The sequence below is a fragment of the Candoia aspera genome, chromosome 1 (genome assembly GCF_035149785.1).
Source record: "Candoia aspera isolate rCanAsp1 chromosome 1, rCanAsp1.hap2, whole genome shotgun sequence".
Classification (NCBI taxonomy): Eukaryota; Metazoa; Chordata; class Lepidosauria; order Squamata; family Boidae; genus Candoia; species Candoia aspera.
The window spans coordinates 194,822,512-194,842,834 of record NC_086153.1 but is presented as its reverse complement, the minus strand read 5'-3'; the positions used below and the strand labels follow the sequence as shown (position 1 = coordinate 194,842,834).

General features: G+C 40.9%; 1 protein-coding gene across 2 annotated transcripts in view; it reads right to left on the bottom strand.

Moving 5' to 3' along the window:
* STK39 (serine/threonine kinase 39) overlaps positions 1-20,323 on the bottom strand; it is a 381,542-nt gene that overhangs the window by 234,066 nt on the left and 127,153 nt on the right. The window contains exons 17-18 of one of the 2 annotated variants that reach the window (XM_063318226.1): positions 18,165-18,229; positions 13,975-14,489 (exon numbers count right to left, since the gene is read on the bottom strand). The exons of the other annotated variant lie outside the window; for it this stretch is intronic. Coding sequence (XP_063174296.1) covers positions 14,415-14,489; positions 18,165-18,229 — 140 coding nt within the window. The 3' untranslated portion in view covers positions 13,975-14,414. Of the gene's footprint in view, positions 1-13,974; positions 14,490-18,164; positions 18,230-20,323 lie in introns of those variants that run through there. 2 annotated transcript variants of the gene reach the window in all.

Genomic DNA, 20,323 nt, shown 5'->3' with positions numbered 1-20,323 from the left:
ATACCCACCAGGAATCAAGTAACCTTCACCAACCTGAGACCCACCAGATTAACCGAAGTTGATGCTAGCTAGAGAGTGGAAGTCCTTGCATCTGAAGAGCACCCAAGTTGGAAAAGGCTGACTTGTTTGTCCAGGTTTCCATGCAGGAGAGTTCAGTGTTGCCCTTGATACCAGATATCAAGATACTTATAAAAAGCCCAGAGGAGGAAGAGAAGGAAGAACATCTACCACTACCATGTTCACTGTACTGTATTATCCTTTGGTCTATTCTTAGGAAACCTAAGAGGAATTATTATTCCATTTTAAAACTAAATACAACTTTATTTCTAAAATTTACCTTCTAGGTAAACATCTTAATTACAGCTGAATCTCAACCAAAAATGGTAAAGACAGAATTTAGTCACAAGGCAGCATGAATAATCTTGGAGTATTTGAGTGTTTCTCAGATGTGGGAAATTTTAATTTTGAAAGGGAGTCCATATTGGTTGTTTGTATCTCCACAGGAGCTAGTAAATTAAATGCTGGGGAATTCTAATAAAATAGAAAGACTCTAATGAGAAAATTTAATTGGCCATTATGGAGAATAAGGTAGGAGAAAAAAGAAAGAAAAAATGGCTGGGATTAAAGTTAGACAAGTCTCAGCTCTTACGGATAAACAAAGTTAAGTATCACCAAGTGAGTATAGATGATCTGCAATTTAAAGCAAGAGGGAAATGGAAATAAGAACTGATTGCTGAGATGCACGAAGTGTCAGTGATAGAAAGATATATTATATATAGGATGAACAATTGAAAATGCCCTGGAGACTAAAATGGAACAATTGCTAAAAGCTGGCAAATTAAATTTAATTCACTTGTTTATTGCATTTTCACACCACATAATTTAATAGTTCCTGACAGTGACCAATATATGGCAATTCAAGCTGCATATGGAATAGCAACTGTTAAAATATTGTCTCCTTTTAAAGGAAGCTGAGATATACAGATTGCTTCAGAAACAAGGATTCTACTTCATCATTGTTGTGCACATTAGGTGGACTTTCAGGAATTAATTTTGCTACTGAAGGACTCTGCACAAGATAGTACAATATGCTAATAAACTACCAAACGGTCAGATGCAGTATGCTGGCCATACACTTCTTGCTCCTTCAAATGTTCAGTAAATACTAACTCTGCCAATCATCCTGCGGCTGCTGACAATAAACTGCTTGCGCAAGCTGACATTGCCTATGGGTTTCATGCACTCCCCCAGTCTACTGGAAGATCTCCTAATCCTCCAGAGCAAAATCACTAGGAACGGATATAAGGGGGGTCTTTGGGAGGTTGTCAAGTCTGTATCATCATTGGTGCTGACTCAGCTAGCAGAGAGACACCATCAGATTTCGCCCAGTAACTCCAGTCAGTCAGGAGCCCTGCTTAAAGAGTCCTCTCCTGGAACAGATGACAAAGAGTTGGAGATGCTTGATTTTGCACAGATGTATTTATCTGGCTGCGGGAGGAGAGATTTGTTTGGGGTGTGGGGGATTCCCCCCCCCCACAATGAAGTAATATGTGATACTGTATCCTTATTGATGCACAAAGGAGCTAGGAGGCAAAGGAAGGGAATGAAAGGGCAGAGTTAAGGTATGTGGAATGCATACATCTTGGTTCCATCTGATAAGCCCTTTTTACCAAATTCTTACCAAAACAGCATGAGACCATCGTCACACAGCTGAAAAGTAGAGGACTTGTTTCATGCACCCAGCATGTAGCAAAGGCATTGAAAGCAGGGAAAAATATCCTCAACTGGCTATAAATCTCTCATCACGCACACAAACACACAGAGACAGACACAGGGAGCAACTGATGGCATTTTCTCCCTAAGTAAAAAGAGAGGCATTACTTACTTGTCTCGTAGAGCCCTCAACTCAGCATATAACTGTGACTGAAAATCAGGATTCTTGTGGCACCTTTTCAGACTAACACATTTATTCAAAGGCAGAAACTTTCGTAGCCACAACACACATCATCAGTTGCAATGGATTGATTAAATCGATGTAGGATTTAAATTGGGATGTGTTGTGAGAAAAGAAGGGGAAGAGCGAAGATAGGGCTATTTTGCAAATGCAGGTCACATGTGAGAAGTACCTGATCAATCCACAACTGTAATGTGTTTGTGGGGAAGTAGCTGGAAATCTTTGTTGCATGTGAGTTCAGGAGAAGAAAGCAATGTCAGAGCATTTCAACCTCCAGGACATTCCATTACAGATCTCTCAGTAGCCATCTTGGAAAAAAGAAACTTAGCACAACTGAGCAAGATATATCAAAAGATTTCCTCTATCAGGAAACTTCTTTGTTGCGGGGGGGGGGCACTTCCTGTGACACTGTTTCCATTTCCTACCCTAATTGTTGGCAAACTAGTTTGAAGCTGAATGGCAGTTGGCCCTACTTCTGCTGAACAGAAGAAATAAACACATAAGCCCCTCTCGATGCCCCACCCTGAGCTACTGCAAGTCTTGGAGCAACAAATATTTTCCCCTACCCCAACACACACTATGCAAGAAGCCCACTTGTGCTTCCAGTTGAGACGTCTTTTTGCAATTCGAATAAATAAATAAACCTGGGCCGTGGCTATCAAAAGAAATAGCTGCAAAGCCACAAAACCATCCAGCTACCATTGCTGATCCTGATGCTGGAAAAGAAGCTGACTGGCCATTTTGGCAATCAGGCACTGTTATTAATCGCCGCAATCATAGTTGCAAGGCGCAGTAGTGGTAGAACAGAGCAAAGAGAGAGATGTTTTAAACTATTTCTATAAAGGCACACCAGAAGCAGGATGGTAAAGTCCTGCTGGGGGTGGGGGGGCCAGTGGGAGAACAATATGTCCTCCCTCCTCACTTCACACAGAAAGAAAGGAAAAATGGTTACTTCCCTTCCAATTCCATAAGGCAGTCACTCAGCTGAAAGCCCATGCAGGGCCCTGCTGAACGTAACAGGGAAACACAGGGCTTGTCAGCACCTGTTCATTCGAGCATTCACACAGTAACAGTCAGGAGGCTGGGATCCTTTAACTGTTTTAATGAAGCGAAATGAACGGTACAGAGGTAAAGCTGCGAATGGAGAGTTCCCGCTCAAACCTAGATTTTAAAACTACATTCCCCTCACTGGTTCCCTTTCCCACGAAAGTATGTCACCCCCCCCCCTTCCATCCCGGTGATGTTCCTGGTGTATCTCAAGCCATTGTCCTTGATGTCTCCCATCATGAAAGTGTAGCCATAATAATACACTTCACACTCCAACTTCACACCCCCTCCTGTCTGGCGACAAAGAGTCTATGGCATTGATGGCAGATGCTCCGATAAGGGGTTCTGTAAATCCTTTGATCAGAGGGATCTGACAGGGCTTTTGTCATCCCTGCTGAATTCACTTGGGCTTTTTTCGGGGGTGGGGGTCTTTAAGTGAGTGTTGACTCCTGGTGACTGCCTGGACAAGTCCCTGCAATTTTCTTGACAAGATTTCAGAAGTGGTTTGTCCTTGCCTGCTTCCTGGGGCTGAGAGAGACGGACCAGCCCAAGGTGACCCAGATGGCTTTGTGCTAAGGCGGGACTAGAACTCAGGGTCTCCTGGTTTCTATCCTGGTGCCTTCACCACTACACCGAACTGGCTTTGCAGTTTCATTACCCAAATAAAATATAAAATACAGGGATGGGTCATCCCATGTTTTTTCTGTTGAATGAGGTGATGAGTGGTTTTGTGTTCTGTGTTTATGACTGAGTATGTAAATGCAAACGCTAAAATCAAGATTCACCATGAAGCTGATCTCTATGGAACGGTTTTCCCAGTGTTATCCCATTTCTCAGGGGTTGTATGCCCAATGGGTAATCCATTGAAAATAATGAGAAAACCAAAACATTTTGTAGATACATTTCTCATTGAGTGAAGATCCCATCCTTATTAACATATTAATTTTTAGGACTGATGAACAAAACCATTTATGCCCCAAAAGACAAAAGCCCTAATAAAACATTTAAGCAATGCAGGGGAAGTTTGATCTTTACCCTATAATAAGATGCTCCCCACATGCTATAATTTCTCACACAATGGCATTGTTTTATTAACATCTGCCACTAAGATTACAGACTTAAAATGTGAATTTCCTACTAAGTCTCAAACCTTTTGGGATAGATTTATCAACTGAATGGCAGAGGCATAATTACTGAACAGCTTCTAAATGGAATAAAATCTTAATGGCATAGAATTAACCCAAGGATATAAAATGGTGGTAGTATTGATGAAAGTGAAGCTTTTTTGAGTAATTTTTTGGCATTTTGCAAAATGCATTTCTATGGCCTTCAGTAGCATCATCCTTTAGACAAATGGGACTTGTTATACAGGGTTAGCTGTGAAGTCTTGCAATGCTTCGTGCTAAGTATCACAATTTGCTGAGATTGTGTCCAAGGAGGGAATAGCCGGCAAGAGGCAGAAAAACCACAGACAATGTGATCTTAGGAAAGATTAATTACCACAATAATTCAAAGGCATCTATTTTTAAGTAACTATTTTGGTAGGAATGTAACCTATATGTTTTTCAAAGAAAGGTTCTATTTCCCTGAGTCCACCACTACTATGGCTAAACCATCTGCCCCAGTTTGCTCAGTAACCTTCCTCCTCCTCTTCCTCCTTCTCCAAACGCTTGGGAAAAAATGTAACAAAGTCCTACGGAAAGGATGGTGAATCTGGAGATGAAGGGAGATCTGCATAAAGTTGACGCTATTCCTAGCCTTGAACTAGAAGAGATGTGCTTCCCACATTTATTATTGGAAGCCTAAGCACACCCCTATAGGAAGCAGAAAACCCTCCCTGTGTGGATGTAACATAACTCTTCTGGCATTAAAGAAAGAAGAATTAGGTTTTCTGCCACCGTTATTATTATGAAACTGGTACCCAACTATTAAAGTGGAACATACCAAGTAAAATGCCATCTTTGCATGCCAAATTGCTGCACCCAGTTTGAGATCTCTGTAAGTTTCCAGAAACGCAAGCAGTCATTCCAGTATCTCCATGGCTCATTAATTTGTCCCAGATCCCACACAGTGTTATGCAAATAGGAATTCATGATTTACAGTTTATTCCTATTAATCTTCAAAATAACTTATCTCCTAAAAATTATGATTTCACCCATTTCATTATGTCTAGATCAGTATTTCTCATCCTCAGCTGGCTAGGGATTTTGGGGAGTTGAAGTCCACACATCTTAAAGTGGAGTCCTTGGTGCTCTCTGAGCCTTGTTGTTTTCTTGCAGACAGTTTCCCAGTTGAAATTATGGTTGAGTCTACAGGCAGAAGACTAGCAGAGCGCATCCATGAACACCAACTAGCAGTCAGAAGACATGATGAGAACTCCTTAATCTCATAACACATGGACAGACTCAACCATAGTTTCAACTGGGAAACTGTGAGCATCCTAAACCAAGCCAAATCCAAAAACGCCAGAGAATTCCTGGAAGCCTGGCACTCAGACAAAGCAGCCATCAACAGACACATAGAGGTAAACAACATTTACATACCATTCAAAAGAGACAATAGAAAAGCCAAAAGACCAGTACGCTCCCTTGCCAGCAATCAACACCTAGATATGCAAAAATCAACACTAGGATTAACACCAGATGAACCATCAAACACCACAATACACCCTAATCAAGGAACTATTAACTCAGGCAATCAACCAAGCAGCGAACAACAGCCCAATCAAAGAACTCCCAAGGAGAGAACACCCCCCCCACCAAGACAAGCAGGGCAAGCCACGGTATGTAAACTGAGAGCAAGGCCCACACTCCCCCTTTGCACTGAAGATGTTGCCTAGTCTGGCAATGAAACGTCTGCAAGAAAATAACAGGGCTCAGAGAGCACCAAGGACTCCACAGTTCAACCCTGAGCTACAAATATTCGCTTCCATTGGTACATCTTAAAGTTGCTGAGGTTGAGAAACACTAGTCTAGATTATCTTTTCACATTTGGAAGTAGCCAAAGCTGGATATTTCATCTACTTACCTGAATTCCTTTGGCCCTGCAGTCATTTTATTTTATAGCAACACAATGATAAAAATAAACCCAAGAATTTGAAATGAATAGATGTAGTGAACTAAAAGCTGTGGGGGCCACTTGGCTTTAGGCACAGTAAATAAGCTTAAATTTTGAAAATTAATTTTAACTTCCACAAATAACTGAAACCACTGGGGGTCCCAAAGTGTTCAGAGGTGGGCTCCATCTACCATAAGCAGCTTGATCGTTTTTGGACTCAGATGTAGATATGTGCTAAGTCATGCAATAAATATTGATCTTAATATAAACACGAATGAAGCCAACTTGTAAATTCTCTTTGGAGCTTAACAGATTGTGTAACTGTAAAGAAAAGGCAATGAAAAGTCATTGATTCAAAAAGTAAGAGAAGACAGGTGGAAGGGAAAAGGAATGAAATATTCTAAAGGAACATAATTACCTCATAACTCTGTAATCTTCATATAATCAGCTATAATGGCCCTCTGTGTCATCTACTGAGAAATAAAGACCAGGGCCTGTTTTCAAAGGTGTGCTCATGTGAAGGCAAGAGAAAAGCAGAAAGATGACCACACACACACACACACACACACACACACACACGAGTTGGGCAGTTGAACAAACTTTGCTTGGAGGCATGTTTTCTGAATGGACCTGTTGAACATCTCATTTGCATGATGATCCAGCAGTGCCCTGGCCTCCCATAATGGTGGAGTTGTCCATTAACTTGGTTTCATTCAGCAGGTCTGATTGCTTTGGCTATGCAGATAAGCTTGACAAGCGGCAATCCAGTAATCATAACAGCAGCCATAAAACTACAGTTTTTATGTCCCCTGTAAGGTTGAGTTTATTTGCAATGGCAAAATGAGTTAGACCGTGTTGCAGTACTCAGCTATTCAATCTAGATATCTAATCATTTGGGCCATCATATAAATGAAGGACAAGCTAAAACGAAAACAAGAGAGATTTTCTAACACTGGAAAAAAGCATTTGTGGGTTTTTTTTCTGCTTACATGGGCAAATCCTACAGTTCATTAGCAGAGAATTAAAGATGCATAAAAAACAAAAGTTAGTTTTATGGGCACAAAACCAAAGGCTCATGTAGTCCAGCATCCTGTTCCTACGACGTGTCTTTGGGAAGCCCACAAGCAGGATGTGAGGTTAATCGAACTCATATTCCCCAACACCTGGTATCCAGAAACAAATGACCTCATTAAAGTTCAGTAAGTGCATTTCTCCCCAATGGAACTTGAATGCTTATCTTCTGCTTTCCAGCCCTTACTCTGCTTTCCAGCCCTTACACTGAGCTGATAGAGGGTGCTGCTAACTACTTAGAGATCTTATATGTATCATGTTAAGAAGTGATTTTGTTCACAGGATGAGTCTGTGATTAATTGGCATGAAGCAAGTGATTATTTCAGGAAGTAAAAGAAAGCTAGCAAATAGGTCAACAGATGAATATGGGCATTAAAGCTACTCGTCAATAAAAATTTCCATCCTACTGCAGTCAAAACTGATGTGTACTGATTCAAAGGAATACAATCCTTATAACCTCTCGTATCTCCCAAATGAAAAATAATCAATCTTTGGATACCTGAGACAGCCTGGAAGCAAAAGAGCTTGCAGCAAGGCACTGTCTAGAACAGTGTTTCTCAACCTTGGCAGCTTGAAGATGTGTGGACTTCAACTCCCAGAATTCCCTAGCCAGCTTTGCCCACACATCTTCAAGCTGCCACGGTTGAGAAACACTGGCCTAGGATGAGAAAAATCAACTTTTTAGTCCACAGCCACATTCAACATGTTTGAGGGCCACAAACTGCAGTTCTGGATGTTTTCTTTGTTTTTTAACTGTGATACTTAACTTACAAAGCGTGTTCATTCCACGTTGAAGCAGTAAGAACTTATGCTGTGAATTTTTAGCTAACATGGTCAAAGACGATTTGAGGGCTAGAAAAGAGGGGAGACTAAGGAATTGCTGTTATGCACGCATAGCCTGGGAAGAGTGTAGGTTGGCTGACAATATCAAGAGAATGAAGACAACTGAAGTGTAGCACACACAGGTGTTGGAAGGCACAAATGCTTCTTTCACGAATGCACACCTGCCTAATGACAATAATTGTGCAAGTATTCCAGTGCCACCTGCTAAAGAAATCGAAGTGAGAATCCTGCTCTCACTTCCAAAAGCGTAATGCAAGCAGCATTAGTATTTCTTCCTGAGCAACTGTATTTGAAACTTATTTAGCTTAAAAATAGCTAAAAATACCTAAAAACACTTTTGGAGGATCTCAAGTAGAGGAGGAATGATCTGCATAGTGGGGATGGGGAAAAAAGAAAGATGTTTATCTATCCTGTCTGTTTGTCTGTCTGTCTTCTACCCCATTGCAATTAAATGACTCTTGGTGGCTCACATAGTGTTTATAAAGCAAAAATTAAAACATCCAGTCAGTTGAAAACCAATCACAATCCTTAATAGTAACAGTATAAAACCCCAGTCAAAAACCATAATGAATAAATAAACAAAAGATAAACGTCCAGGTAAGAGTAACAAATCAAAAATAAGGAATAATGAAAAAGATGGTATCCAATATAAACCTTAAAAAAAAGTCCTCCAAAATAATTGAATATTTAACATCTTCCTTAAAAGCCAGAGGGAGGGAGCTAGTTTGATCTCCAAGATGTTCTTGGCCAAGGTTTCTTGTTCTTTGGATGAGAACATATCCCGTTAGAGTTTGAATGTTTTGGCTGAAATTTTTACAAAGACGGTAAAACATCATAGGTACTTCTTGTACTCACAAGGGTGTGTGTGTGAGAGACACACACAGTGACCTTCATGTCAATTTGAAATGATACAGAATAGAATAAAATGTTTTTATTTGAGAAACAAGGGTAATGTAGAAGTGAAAGTGTTGACTTTAGACTGAGAAGTCATGGATTCAAAATTCCACTCCTCTTATAAGCTCACTGGGTTTCAGCTGCTCAGTCTTGTACCAGAGGGTGGCTGTAGAAATCAAATTTGCAAATAAATAAATAAATAAATAAATATAGAGACTAGTATTCTCTCTTAATCTACTATATAGAATCTTGCAAGCCTAGAAGTTGAGGGCAGGATATAAACTGTGATAAACTTAACTATTTCTGGGGTAGGAAGGTTGGGGAATGGGGAATGATCAAAATATCATTACTTAAAAAAAGAGATGGGAAAACCAGTAGACCTCTAAATGTTGCTAAACCTCATTTTTCAAGAGCCAATTAGCAGTGGCAAGGAATGGTAGGAATTGTAGTTCAGTGATATCTGCAGACTTCCCCACCCCTATGCAAAAGGAAGTTAACTTCTTATATCCACTTTTTTCCCTTTCCCCAAATAAAGTTGGTGCTAAATAGCAGGAGAGACTCTCTCAATGCCCCCATTTTGTTATTTCCATAGGTCTCTTAAGACAGATACAATAATTAGATCAGCGTACCTCAACCAGGGTTCTGTTGAACCCGAGGGTTCCACAAGAGGTCACTAGGGGTTCCCTGGGAGACCATGATTTATTTAAAAAATTATTTCAAATTCGGGCAACTTCACATTAAAGAGGTAAGTTTCCTTCTTTATTTTTTGTTTAAGAACACTGTTAATTGTTCTTATATAGAGGCCTACACATGAAATGAAAATAATAATTTTGTAACTTCTGGCCTATATTTGAGTCTGAATGTGCAGGGATTCCCTGAGGCCTGAAAAATATTTCAAGGGTTCCTCCAGGGTCAGAAGGTTGAAAAAGGATGGATTAGAGTGTGCTTAATGGCAGGCACACCAAGAGAGGGGAAAACAGAATCAAAAGCTCCTTCTTTCCCATCAACTTGAATGAGAATTGTTGAGAAAAGAATGAAGAAAAATTTGGCAAGGACTGGTATAAATCTTGATGATTTCGATCTATGAATTTTGATTATTTCCCCCAATATCTGGATATTATAGCAAACAATTTTATGAGTAATACTTTATTCAGTGCATTCAGGAAACCTCTGAAAGTGTTCGTGCCACTACAGTGATCATTAATACACGGCTGAGCATTAGCTGCTGCAGTCTAATTTCCAAGGCAGTGTTGACTTTCCACATGATATACTTTCCCTCTCTTGGGGTATTAGCATGGCCTCGACTGTCAACAGTAGCTATATGAAGGAGTTCAGGTAACTAAACTACTGCTCCTGGGGGATTACTGCACAGAGACTGAGATTTAGAGAACTGAGAGCAGAGGGAGAAAAATGTATTAATGTTGCAATGAGGACTCACAAGCTAGCAGAAGACTTTCTGTAGTGTTCCCATAAGAGAAATGTAGCAGTGATACAAAGCTCCAGCACACCAACTCTACCCAGCTAACGAGATCTTAGGGAAAAAAGTTGTTCAAAGACTTGCAAAAGTGTCTGCTCAAAAACTGGGAGAACTTTGATGAATTGGGCCTCTATCACAGCCCCCTGAACAGTTTGTAGCCAGTAGTTCCTATCAGTCCACAGAGAAAGAAAACTCACCCTTTCAATAGAGTGCAGTTCTCTTGCCTTCTGCATCCCTAATTTTTTCCTAATGTTACCACAGTCAGACTCTTTGTATTTAATTTGCAAAGTCAAGAGCGCTAAACATTTATATTCACGCCTTTGAGTATTTAATTTGTAAAAAGCCAGTTATAAAACTGTCATGCAGTAAGTAGCAGTAGCAATAATATTTTGAAAAGCTCAGAGGAAATGTGTCTTAAGATCTCCTTGAGCGACTCATAACAGAGAGGCCTTTTGTACCCAGTACACAATGAACTAACAAGGGCACTAATCCAAATCAAAAGACACGTGAGCCCATCTTCAATTTTAGACAGGTTGGTATGGGTGAAAGCAATCCTTGAAGTAACTTAGCCCCAAACTGTTTCAAGCTATAAGGGTTAAAATGAGCAGTTTGGCTTGGCAACAAGTCCAATTAAACCAATTACTGTAGTGCCATCTAGCCCCAGCACCACTTGGGGGATCCACATCTGCACCAGCTTACTTTCCATATAATTTGCAAAGGCACAGCAGTACATGTATGCCATGATAATGATAACCAGCTTCACCTATCACAGTAAGTCATAACATGGTTCATTTACCTTTGGCTTAGCATGTTATGTGAAGGTATTCATAAACCATAAATTTATAAATCACGGTTTATGCTTAGTCACCCACGCCTTAGTCACCTCCTGCTTGGATTACTGCAATGTGCTCTACATGGGGTTGCCCTTGAAGACCAGCTGGAAGTTGCAACTGGTCCAGAATGCAGCAACACGTGCAGTTTTGGGTGCCCTGCAGTTCACCCAGGTAACACCACTGCTGCATGAGCTGCACTGGTTTCCAGTTGCTTTCTGGGTGCAGTTCAAGGTGCTGGTTATCACCTTTAAAGCCCTACATAGCACAGGGCCAGGTTACTTGCAGGATTGCCTCTCCCTGAGGGTATCTGCCCATCCTACTATGTTAGATAGGGTGGGTGTACTCCAGGCCCCCTCCCTTAAATGTTGCCATCTGATGGGACCTTGGAGGCGCACCTTCTCAGTGGCCACCCCAGTCCTTTGGAACAGCCTCCCACCTGAAATCAGAGGGATCCCGTTTAGCCTTCCAAAGGCTATGAAGACCTGGCTCTTCCTCCAAGCCTTGGGCTAGGATGAGGAGGGAGCTGTGAGAACATTTGGACTGGTGCCTGGTGGGAAGGTTAAAGGTAAAGGTAAAGGTTTCCCTTGACGTAAAGTCCAGTCGTGTCCAACTCTAGGGGGCGGTGCTCATCTCCGTTTCAAAGCCTTGGAGCCGGCGTTGTCATAGACACTTCCGGGTCATGTGGCCAGCATGACTCACGGAACGCCGTTACCTTCCCGCCGAAGCGGTACCAATTAATCTACTCACATTTGCATGTTTTCGAACTGCTTGGTGTGCAGAAGCTGGGACGAGCAACGGGAGCTCACCCCGCCGCGCGGTTTCGAACCGCCGACCTTCCGATCGACAGCTCAGCGGTGGGAAGGTTACTTTGTTTTTAACTATGTTTTATGGATTGTTATGAGCCGTCTAGAGTCCTTGTATGAGATAGGCAGCCATATAAGCCCTGTAAGTAAGTAATAAATAAAGTGATATGTAAGCTTAATAATAAACTCCTTATATAGGTTCAATAAGCATTAAAGTATAAATAGGTGAATAGTGTTATGAAATAAACATTCCTATTTCTAGCCTGAGAAACCAACAAAATCTTTCCTTTCCCCATCATGAAAACTCTGAAAAAAAATTCAAGAGACACAGGGTGCCTACTGGAGCATGCAACTTCCTTAATAAACTTTAATGGTCCTTTTGGATTGGAAACATCGGTGTCTAGATAGTCTTAATGGACTTGTGTCCCCTGATGGGCTTATGCTATACTACCAATAGATCCCAGGGAACGAATGGCTCTAAGGTTTACCTCAAAATATTCCAAGTAAGTATTCTTGCTTTGCACAACATACATTAGCAGGAATTACAACTGAAAGTGGGTGGAGACTCTTTTCCATCAAACTCAACCCCTGGAGATTACTTTGACATATTCCTATAGTTTCCTTGGCAGAAGAACAGAAGCACTTTACTATTTTCCTTCTCCAGGATTGTTTTTTTCAACTTTCCAAAGCAGCCTGCAGCACTGGGATTTTATGGTGGTCTCCCTTCCGAATACTACTCATATCCAACTCTGTTGACATTTTTCAAGATCAATCAAGACTGGCTAGTAATGCCACCTCCTGTGACTCACAATGAACAACAAGGACAACAACAAAAGGCTAAAGAAACTGACTTTTGTGTTTCAATCCATGGATGGCCCGTGGTTAAGAGGAGGGAAAATAAGGAGAGAATAATTTAAAATAAATCCAGATTCATCACGAAAGAAAAGCCAGCAACCTATTTGTGCAATACACTTTTATTTTCCTTTACCTCTGCAGTCAGTCTTTAAGTAATCATTGTGTAAACAACAGAATGGAATGAAATTACACTGAATTGTATGCCAATGGCTCTAGAACACCTCAAACATTAATGACAAGGTATTATAAATAATTTTTAAATAACACATTTGCCATTTTTCCCTTAGGTTAGAGAGCTGCCATTTACCTAAATTTAGCAAGGAATTGGTTTAATATGGGACATCCAACAAATCCACGCCTCTGAAAATGTATCAGACTGAAGTCTCATTCCAAAATCATTAACTCCAAAATATCTATGCCACAGATTAATCTTATGACTACTTTGGTCAGAAATGTTTAAATATTGTGTAACACGTTCTTCTTGTTTTGTCAGTTTCCTTTCACCAGTTAAGTCATTGCACAAAGCCCTTTCTTATTATTTGCACTCCACCTGGATGTTCTGCAGAATTTCAAGTAAAGTTCAGATTCTTTTCAAGTTTTATTATTATGAAACAATTCCTATCTCTTAAAGATAAACCAAATCCAAGATGGGTAAAACAAAGGCATTTTAGCTTACTGGCAACTGTTTACACGTTTCAGCTTATAGATTCCCCCAACAAAGCAGGCCGTATTTATTCATCTTGAGTCTCTGCTATGATAATCATTCTCATGACTCAGAAAATTGAAGCATGGTAGTCTAAAAATGAGATGAGCTTGGATTAGCATAGGTTCAGGCACAATCTTAGAACGTTAATATTTGCAAGGCACCTCCCACGCCACCAACGATCCAATGAGGGATGTTTAAAGGAACACACAAACCAAACAAAAACCCAAACTAATGCCTATATCACTTCAAAAAGTAGGGATCGTGACAAATACTTCAGAGAGAAACCTAAATTTCCCTTTAAACAAACATAATTTAACGGCAATTAGCACATAAATCATGAAATGAAAAAAAACTCCAGTTTCATACAGCTAGGGGATGGATGGGGATATATATATATATATATATATATATATATATATAAATATATAAAATAAACAGAAAAATTCACAGTTGGTTTTAAATCAGGAATTCAAGTTTGGCTAATAAACCCTAGCATTTATAATTATGCTCATTCTACATACAACCAACGAATCAGAATTATCCACTAAAACAATCACGGTTCCGTTTTAATTAAAGAAGAAATAGCTCTGACAGAAAATTCTTTTTGTAACCAATGGAGACAGCCACTCGAGCGCATTTCCAGTCCATCTGTTCTCATGTCAGGGAAACCCAGCCCAGTTGCTGGAGCAGCATTTGGTAGCTTCTGGGATGTTAGCAGGAGCGGTGGAGCCATGGGCGTTCGCTCGTTCCAACCTGGTGAGGTGCTACTGGATGAAGCGGAACTCCACGTGTGGTGCTTGAAAAATTTCCTTCACAATGTAAAGCTGGCCTCTTTGCAATCACGCCCTTTTGCTGGGGGTCAGGGGCGCTGGCATCAGCTGACGCTTAACTGGGCAAACCCAATCAGTTTTACCTCATCAGGAATTTCAGTACCATCACAACCAGAAGCCTGAAAAACAGCAATGGAAAGAGCAGGGTTAACTGGGGCTTAAAAGAGATTGGGGAAAGCTCTTGTGATACAGACCTTGAAATTTAACATCCATGCAGCCTTAAAACTGTATTTTGTCTATGTACGATGAGGTATTCAGTCAAGAAGCCTTGGGTCAACATAGCAGTTAGAAGATTTAATCTGGTATCTTTTCAATCTGGCCTCTCTTCCTACACCTTTATTTGACATCACCATTGCAAAAGTGAGGTTTAGATCGCTGGATGAGTTTTTGATAGAAGCAATATAGCCTTTAATATAAGTGAATAGTCCTTTGGCTGTTGTACAAGAGAGTGATTCACATGCTTTATGCAAGTTTGGTAGTGTTAAATTTATTGGCATTGTCTATATGTTTTAAACGACTGGACTAGTCATGCAATCTTATATATGACTACTCAGAGTAAGGAAACAGGGTTCAATGAGACTAATTCCCAGGTAAATCTTTAACTTTAACTGTAAAATATCTGACCTCTCCAACTGGCCTGAAACAATTTGCTACTGAATACAACTGGGTCAATGTAGCTGCTATTAACTAAAGTTCTCATATATTTATTGACATAAATAGATCTTTGAATCAATATTACTGATTACACCAACAGCCTGAGTATATACGCTTTCTATTTAAGGCAGACTAGGCTTCAAAAAATAGCTTTCAGTTTGTCCAGCGTTAACAACAACAGATTGATACAATTATGAAGAGTGCAAATTTGCTACATGTGCAATTAATCATCCATAGTCAATTGTTTCAGAAGTGTCAGTAATTACGTTTTTAACCATTATTGTGAAAAATACTTACACTACCGGCAACAAAGATGGTTTTGTTCACTGAGCTTGCCTCCTAGAGCCTTTTCAATAAAACTGCGATACAAATAATACAACCCAGCATTCATCAGGGTGTGCATCCACAGACCAATTTTGCTGAAGCAGTCACAAGTTATGTTGTTATTTCTACCCAGCTTTTTTTTTTTGGAAGGAAGAAGCTGAGGCACCAGTTTATGGGTAAAATATTTTAAAGAAAGTTGTCAATAAAGAAGCTATATATTTTGTTATGATGCCCAGTGATTGCAGCAGACAACTGTAAACAGAAATATCTTTACCTCTAGGGAGCCTGCATAAATATCTTTTATTTCTAAAATTGTAACATGGACAGCTCATTCTAAGAGAAAACCTCCCAGCAGAGGCTGTATGTTCAGTGTATTGTATTTTCTCTGGGTACTTAGTGGATTCCAAATTACTCAACAATGGTTCATTTGGGAGAACTCTCTCCTCTACTATTAGTGGGGGTTTGCATGTACACTGTTGACTCTAAGTGTGGGGGGCGGGGAGGGCTTTGTTGCTAAGTACAGATCACATCTCACCTGGAGAACCCAAAACACTGTACAGATACCCCTCAGGCCACGACAAAAATTGGGACCAGAATTGTTATTGCTAAGTGATGCAGTTGTAAAGCACAATGTCACATGGCCATGTCACTTAGTGATGGCAATCCTGGTTGCTGTCATAACCCCAAGACATGCAGGTCATTAAGCAGGAAACGGCAAGAGTCCCAGGAAAGGAGTGCAGGAGTGCCAAGGAAGGGGGGCTGTCAGAGTCCGGGGGAGGCCCGGCGCAGGCCATGTGCAAGTCAAGGCAGACCTGAGAGGGCGGGTGGAGACTGCAGATGGGCGTGACTTACCAGAGAAATTTGCAACCTTCCCTGCCAGCTTCCCCATTGACTTTGCTTGTTGGAGGCTGGCAGGAAAGGTCACAAATGACAACCATGTGATTGCGGCTCCCTATGACGTTGTAATCGGGAGCCAGGCACATGAACATGTGACTGTGGGGGTGCTGTGTTGGCCAGAACTTCGGGGACCGGTCATATGTCCATTTTTTCAGCGCCACCACAACTCTGAATGGTCACTGAACAAATGGAAGCAAGCCGAGGACTACCTGTAATACAAGGAGAACCATTTGCTATGGCTGACTGACTGCAAAGACCCAGCTGAGTCTGCTACATTATAACCCACTTTAGCAACTGAAAAAAACCTCAAAGAGGCTTGTAATAATGGCCTAACAGAACTGTTTCTAGCTCGTGGCTTGGAGAGGGAGGTACTGAGGAACCTGAATGCGCTACATATTAAATTGTTACTCTGACATGATGATTATATTATTTACTAGTCCAATTATAAAACTGACATCCCACCTAGACATAAGTACTGCTGGTTGGTATCAGGCCCGCAACAAGAGTCTGCGTCACCCGGGGCAACGATGGATTCCGCGCCCATTTTGGCGCCCCCCCAGCGCAGCGCCCGGGGCACATGCCCCGCTTGCCCCCCCTTAGTTGCGGCCCTGGTTGGTATCTTCGATAGCACCTCTCTGAACGCTGCTCTGCAACTGTTCACAACCCAGACCATCTACACATTAGCCCTTTACTATTCCAACCAGACATATTTCTAATCATTTGGTAACACCAGCATATTTAATTCAGTTGCAACCACTACGGCCTGTTCGCACTGCTGAGGACAGTAGAATCATTTTCCCTCTTGGTTTCCTCTAAAGCGAACCATTAAGCAACAGCTGCACTCCAGCGGGAATTTTCACCGGCACACAGAAGCACTATGTGAACTCTCAAGGCTACCTGATTTTAAAAATAGTGATCGCTCTCTCCTGAATCATCACAGAACGTATCACTGTTTTTGAATGGGAAGCTGTATACAAATGTTTTAAATGAGTAAAAATAAAACAAAGCATTCCTCAACAACGAGGAACAGGGAAGAGAAGCTGCTGAGACAGAGGACATTTTGATTTAACATGGGGATGTCTGGCATCCATGACCACTTTTCAACCCATCTCTCCAACTTTGCAGGGAACGTTTTGGTGATATAAGTGGCTACAGGGAGGAGGAGGAGAATTTTTGTTCAAAGAACTGCCTTAAGTTGCTTTAACTCAGGGCCCAAGCCAACACGTATCTCCAGAAGGAATCCATACTTCCATGTGCAAATGATCAAGTGTGGGAGGATTAGTGATGCAGACCAAACGTGTGAACTGGGCCCCATGAAAACAGAGCAAGAGGAAGCGTGCTGGGTGAACAGGCCAGAACAACACTGTAGCTGAGGGCAGCTAAACCATCTGTGGCGTGGCCTTTATTGCCTCCTGGACTTCAGGAAACACATCATAACTTCTGCAATTCCTAAACAGTAAGCTATCTACCCAGAAAAACGCCAACTCCATTCCAAATGCCCAAGCTTAGATTTACTGTCTTAAGAAACAAATTATTGTAGGCTCAGGAATTCAACTAGCACAAATCATAACGTTTGCCACTGTCAGCCAATCCATTTGAGGCACCAAGCGCAACCAAGGAGCACATGGACACAGGATATATGTCAGGTTTTGTCAGCTCACCAGCGTCTGATATGGTGCTGGCTTTTCTTTTTTACAAATTATTGCTTCCAGTTAGTGAATTAAAAAAAGCTACATACAAAGGCTGTTTTCTGCTTTCCAATTTCATTTTGCATAGACTAATAAAATGCTGGAAAGGTCAGCATTCAGTTAAAAAGAGAAGGCTAATAAAGGACAGAAATGAAGAAAACCTGGCTCAAAAGATCAGTAATTCTTTTCCATTTACTAACATTATTTCATCTCCAACCGTACTGTACTTACCAGCTTAAAGGTTAATGTTTTCAAGGCCCTGGGGTCATCTACTATTTTTTGTAAATTAGCAGCAACTGGGGAAAACAAAGCATGAAAATCATGAAGTACACAAAAAGTGATGTGGTATTTAGTTAATAAATAGAAGGCATTTATTTACGAGGAGCAGAATCGGGCATTTTTTTATGAGACACTTAATAAAGGAAGCATCCCAAATGGGGTTGATTCCATGATTGGTGGCATCCCAGATGGCCCTAACCAGGGGAAGCATTCAGCCTGAAGTCCAGGGTAACATTATTTTTCCTCCCTAGAATGAAAAATAATAATTTTTCTAGAGTAGCTTCTTCAGGGTCACTCATGCTGGGATCCATGAGTACAAAGTGGAGAAATAGTAGGTCTGTGTCTTATCTTTTATTAATTATACATTTATATTCACTCTGAAGGATCATGACAACCTAACAGCTAATTTTACTATGCATGATCCATTAGCTAAATATATTATTTACTGCTTGCATGAATAGGCTCGGAATGAACAACCAAGCCAAAAGATCAGCATCCTCTGCATGCACATTAAGTCAGGAATATTGAATACGGCCTAATTTTCATGGTTAAGTGCTGGAAATGGAAGAACTTCAAATAATTTTGATGTAACCTGTTCTTTATAAGGAAAAGAATACAGTCAGCTGATATGCTTAGAGGATGTGGCAGGACTTGGCTGCTGTTGCTGTTGCTACCAAGATCATTTCCAGAATGGGGAATCTTTTACACAAAAAGTTTCTAAGTGTTCTAAATAACTTCCTTCATGTTCTGTTCTGTCCTTCCTGCTTTTGAACATCGAGCTCAGTGGGTGAGCCCATTACCTTCTTCTGGAATAATTTCTGATGTCTCGGTTTAATCAAGAGCCCAGGGATGTCCATGTAAAAACCAGGACCAACCCTGCTTGACTTGCAAGCCCAGGCTCCTTGTCATCAGTCATGCAGGTACTGAATCAGTGCTTGGGAGTGTAACTGGTTGGAGGACAGTCAATGAACTGAAACTATGTAACAACACCTGGTTCTCAGTCTTAGAATGGGATAGAATTGTACTTCCCCTAAAAGGGGCGGGGGGGACACACAGATATTCCTCGATCTAGTTTTATTAGCAAAAGCCCAAGTGGTGGTGTTCAAGTTCCGGATATGCCTGGACATTGACAGTCTAACCATAATGCCTGATTGTCTGGTAACCCCGCATCTGGATTATAGTAAGCTTTACAGTTAGGCAGCATTCTGATAGTTGCATTTTGAACTATTTCTTTCCAGGCTAGTTCAAGATACTGGTGTTGACTTGTAAAGTCCTAAATTACTTTTAGGACCAAATATCAGAAGAACCTTATTTCCCTACCCAATGTTAGTCTGCCCGTTATTTTAAACTTGGGGCAGCAAACAGGCCCATCTCACTGTTTTGTTGTTATTGACATTTCATTGCCTGGCTAAGAACTAGAATTCCCATGAGCATTTGCAAAGGCGTTAATGATAGCCCTAACAAATGTGATAGACCCTGCAAGTTAGTCCTTCAGTTTGATTATTACAATATAGATGTTTTAACCAATGTTTTATTTGAGTTATATTATATTGTTGTTTTCCTTCCTGGGATACCTTTAATAGTTCTAATAGTAGATACTTCTATTACTGCTAGATAAATCATGAATCCTGATGTGAAATCTCACAGAGAAATCATCTCACCACCACCCTCCCAATTCATAGATAAAACTAGTCATGGGAGGAAAAAAACCATGGACAATGGGCACAGGTGCTCAGCACTAATACCACTGGGCTTTTGACTACAATTTCCTTCCAGTTTTCTGTAGTTGGCTGATGTAATATGCCCAGTCACCACAAACAGCGGCTTATTCATCAAACCATATTTAAACAAGCCATAGCTTTGCAAAGTATGTGAATGTGGCCTCTGGCTGTTTGGATATCAGAGGGATATGCAAATCTCTCTACAGGTAGGGTCAGACTGTTTTTGTTTTTATCTTAGGAGCCAAACATCTAACAAGGCACTGGCAATGTGAGGACACAAGGAGTGGGCACGGCTTTGAACCTTTTCCCCCAATGAGCTGTGCTTTAAGGGTTTCCTGTAATCGGGGAAAGTTACATATAAAGACATCAACCAGATGACTATTTCAAGAG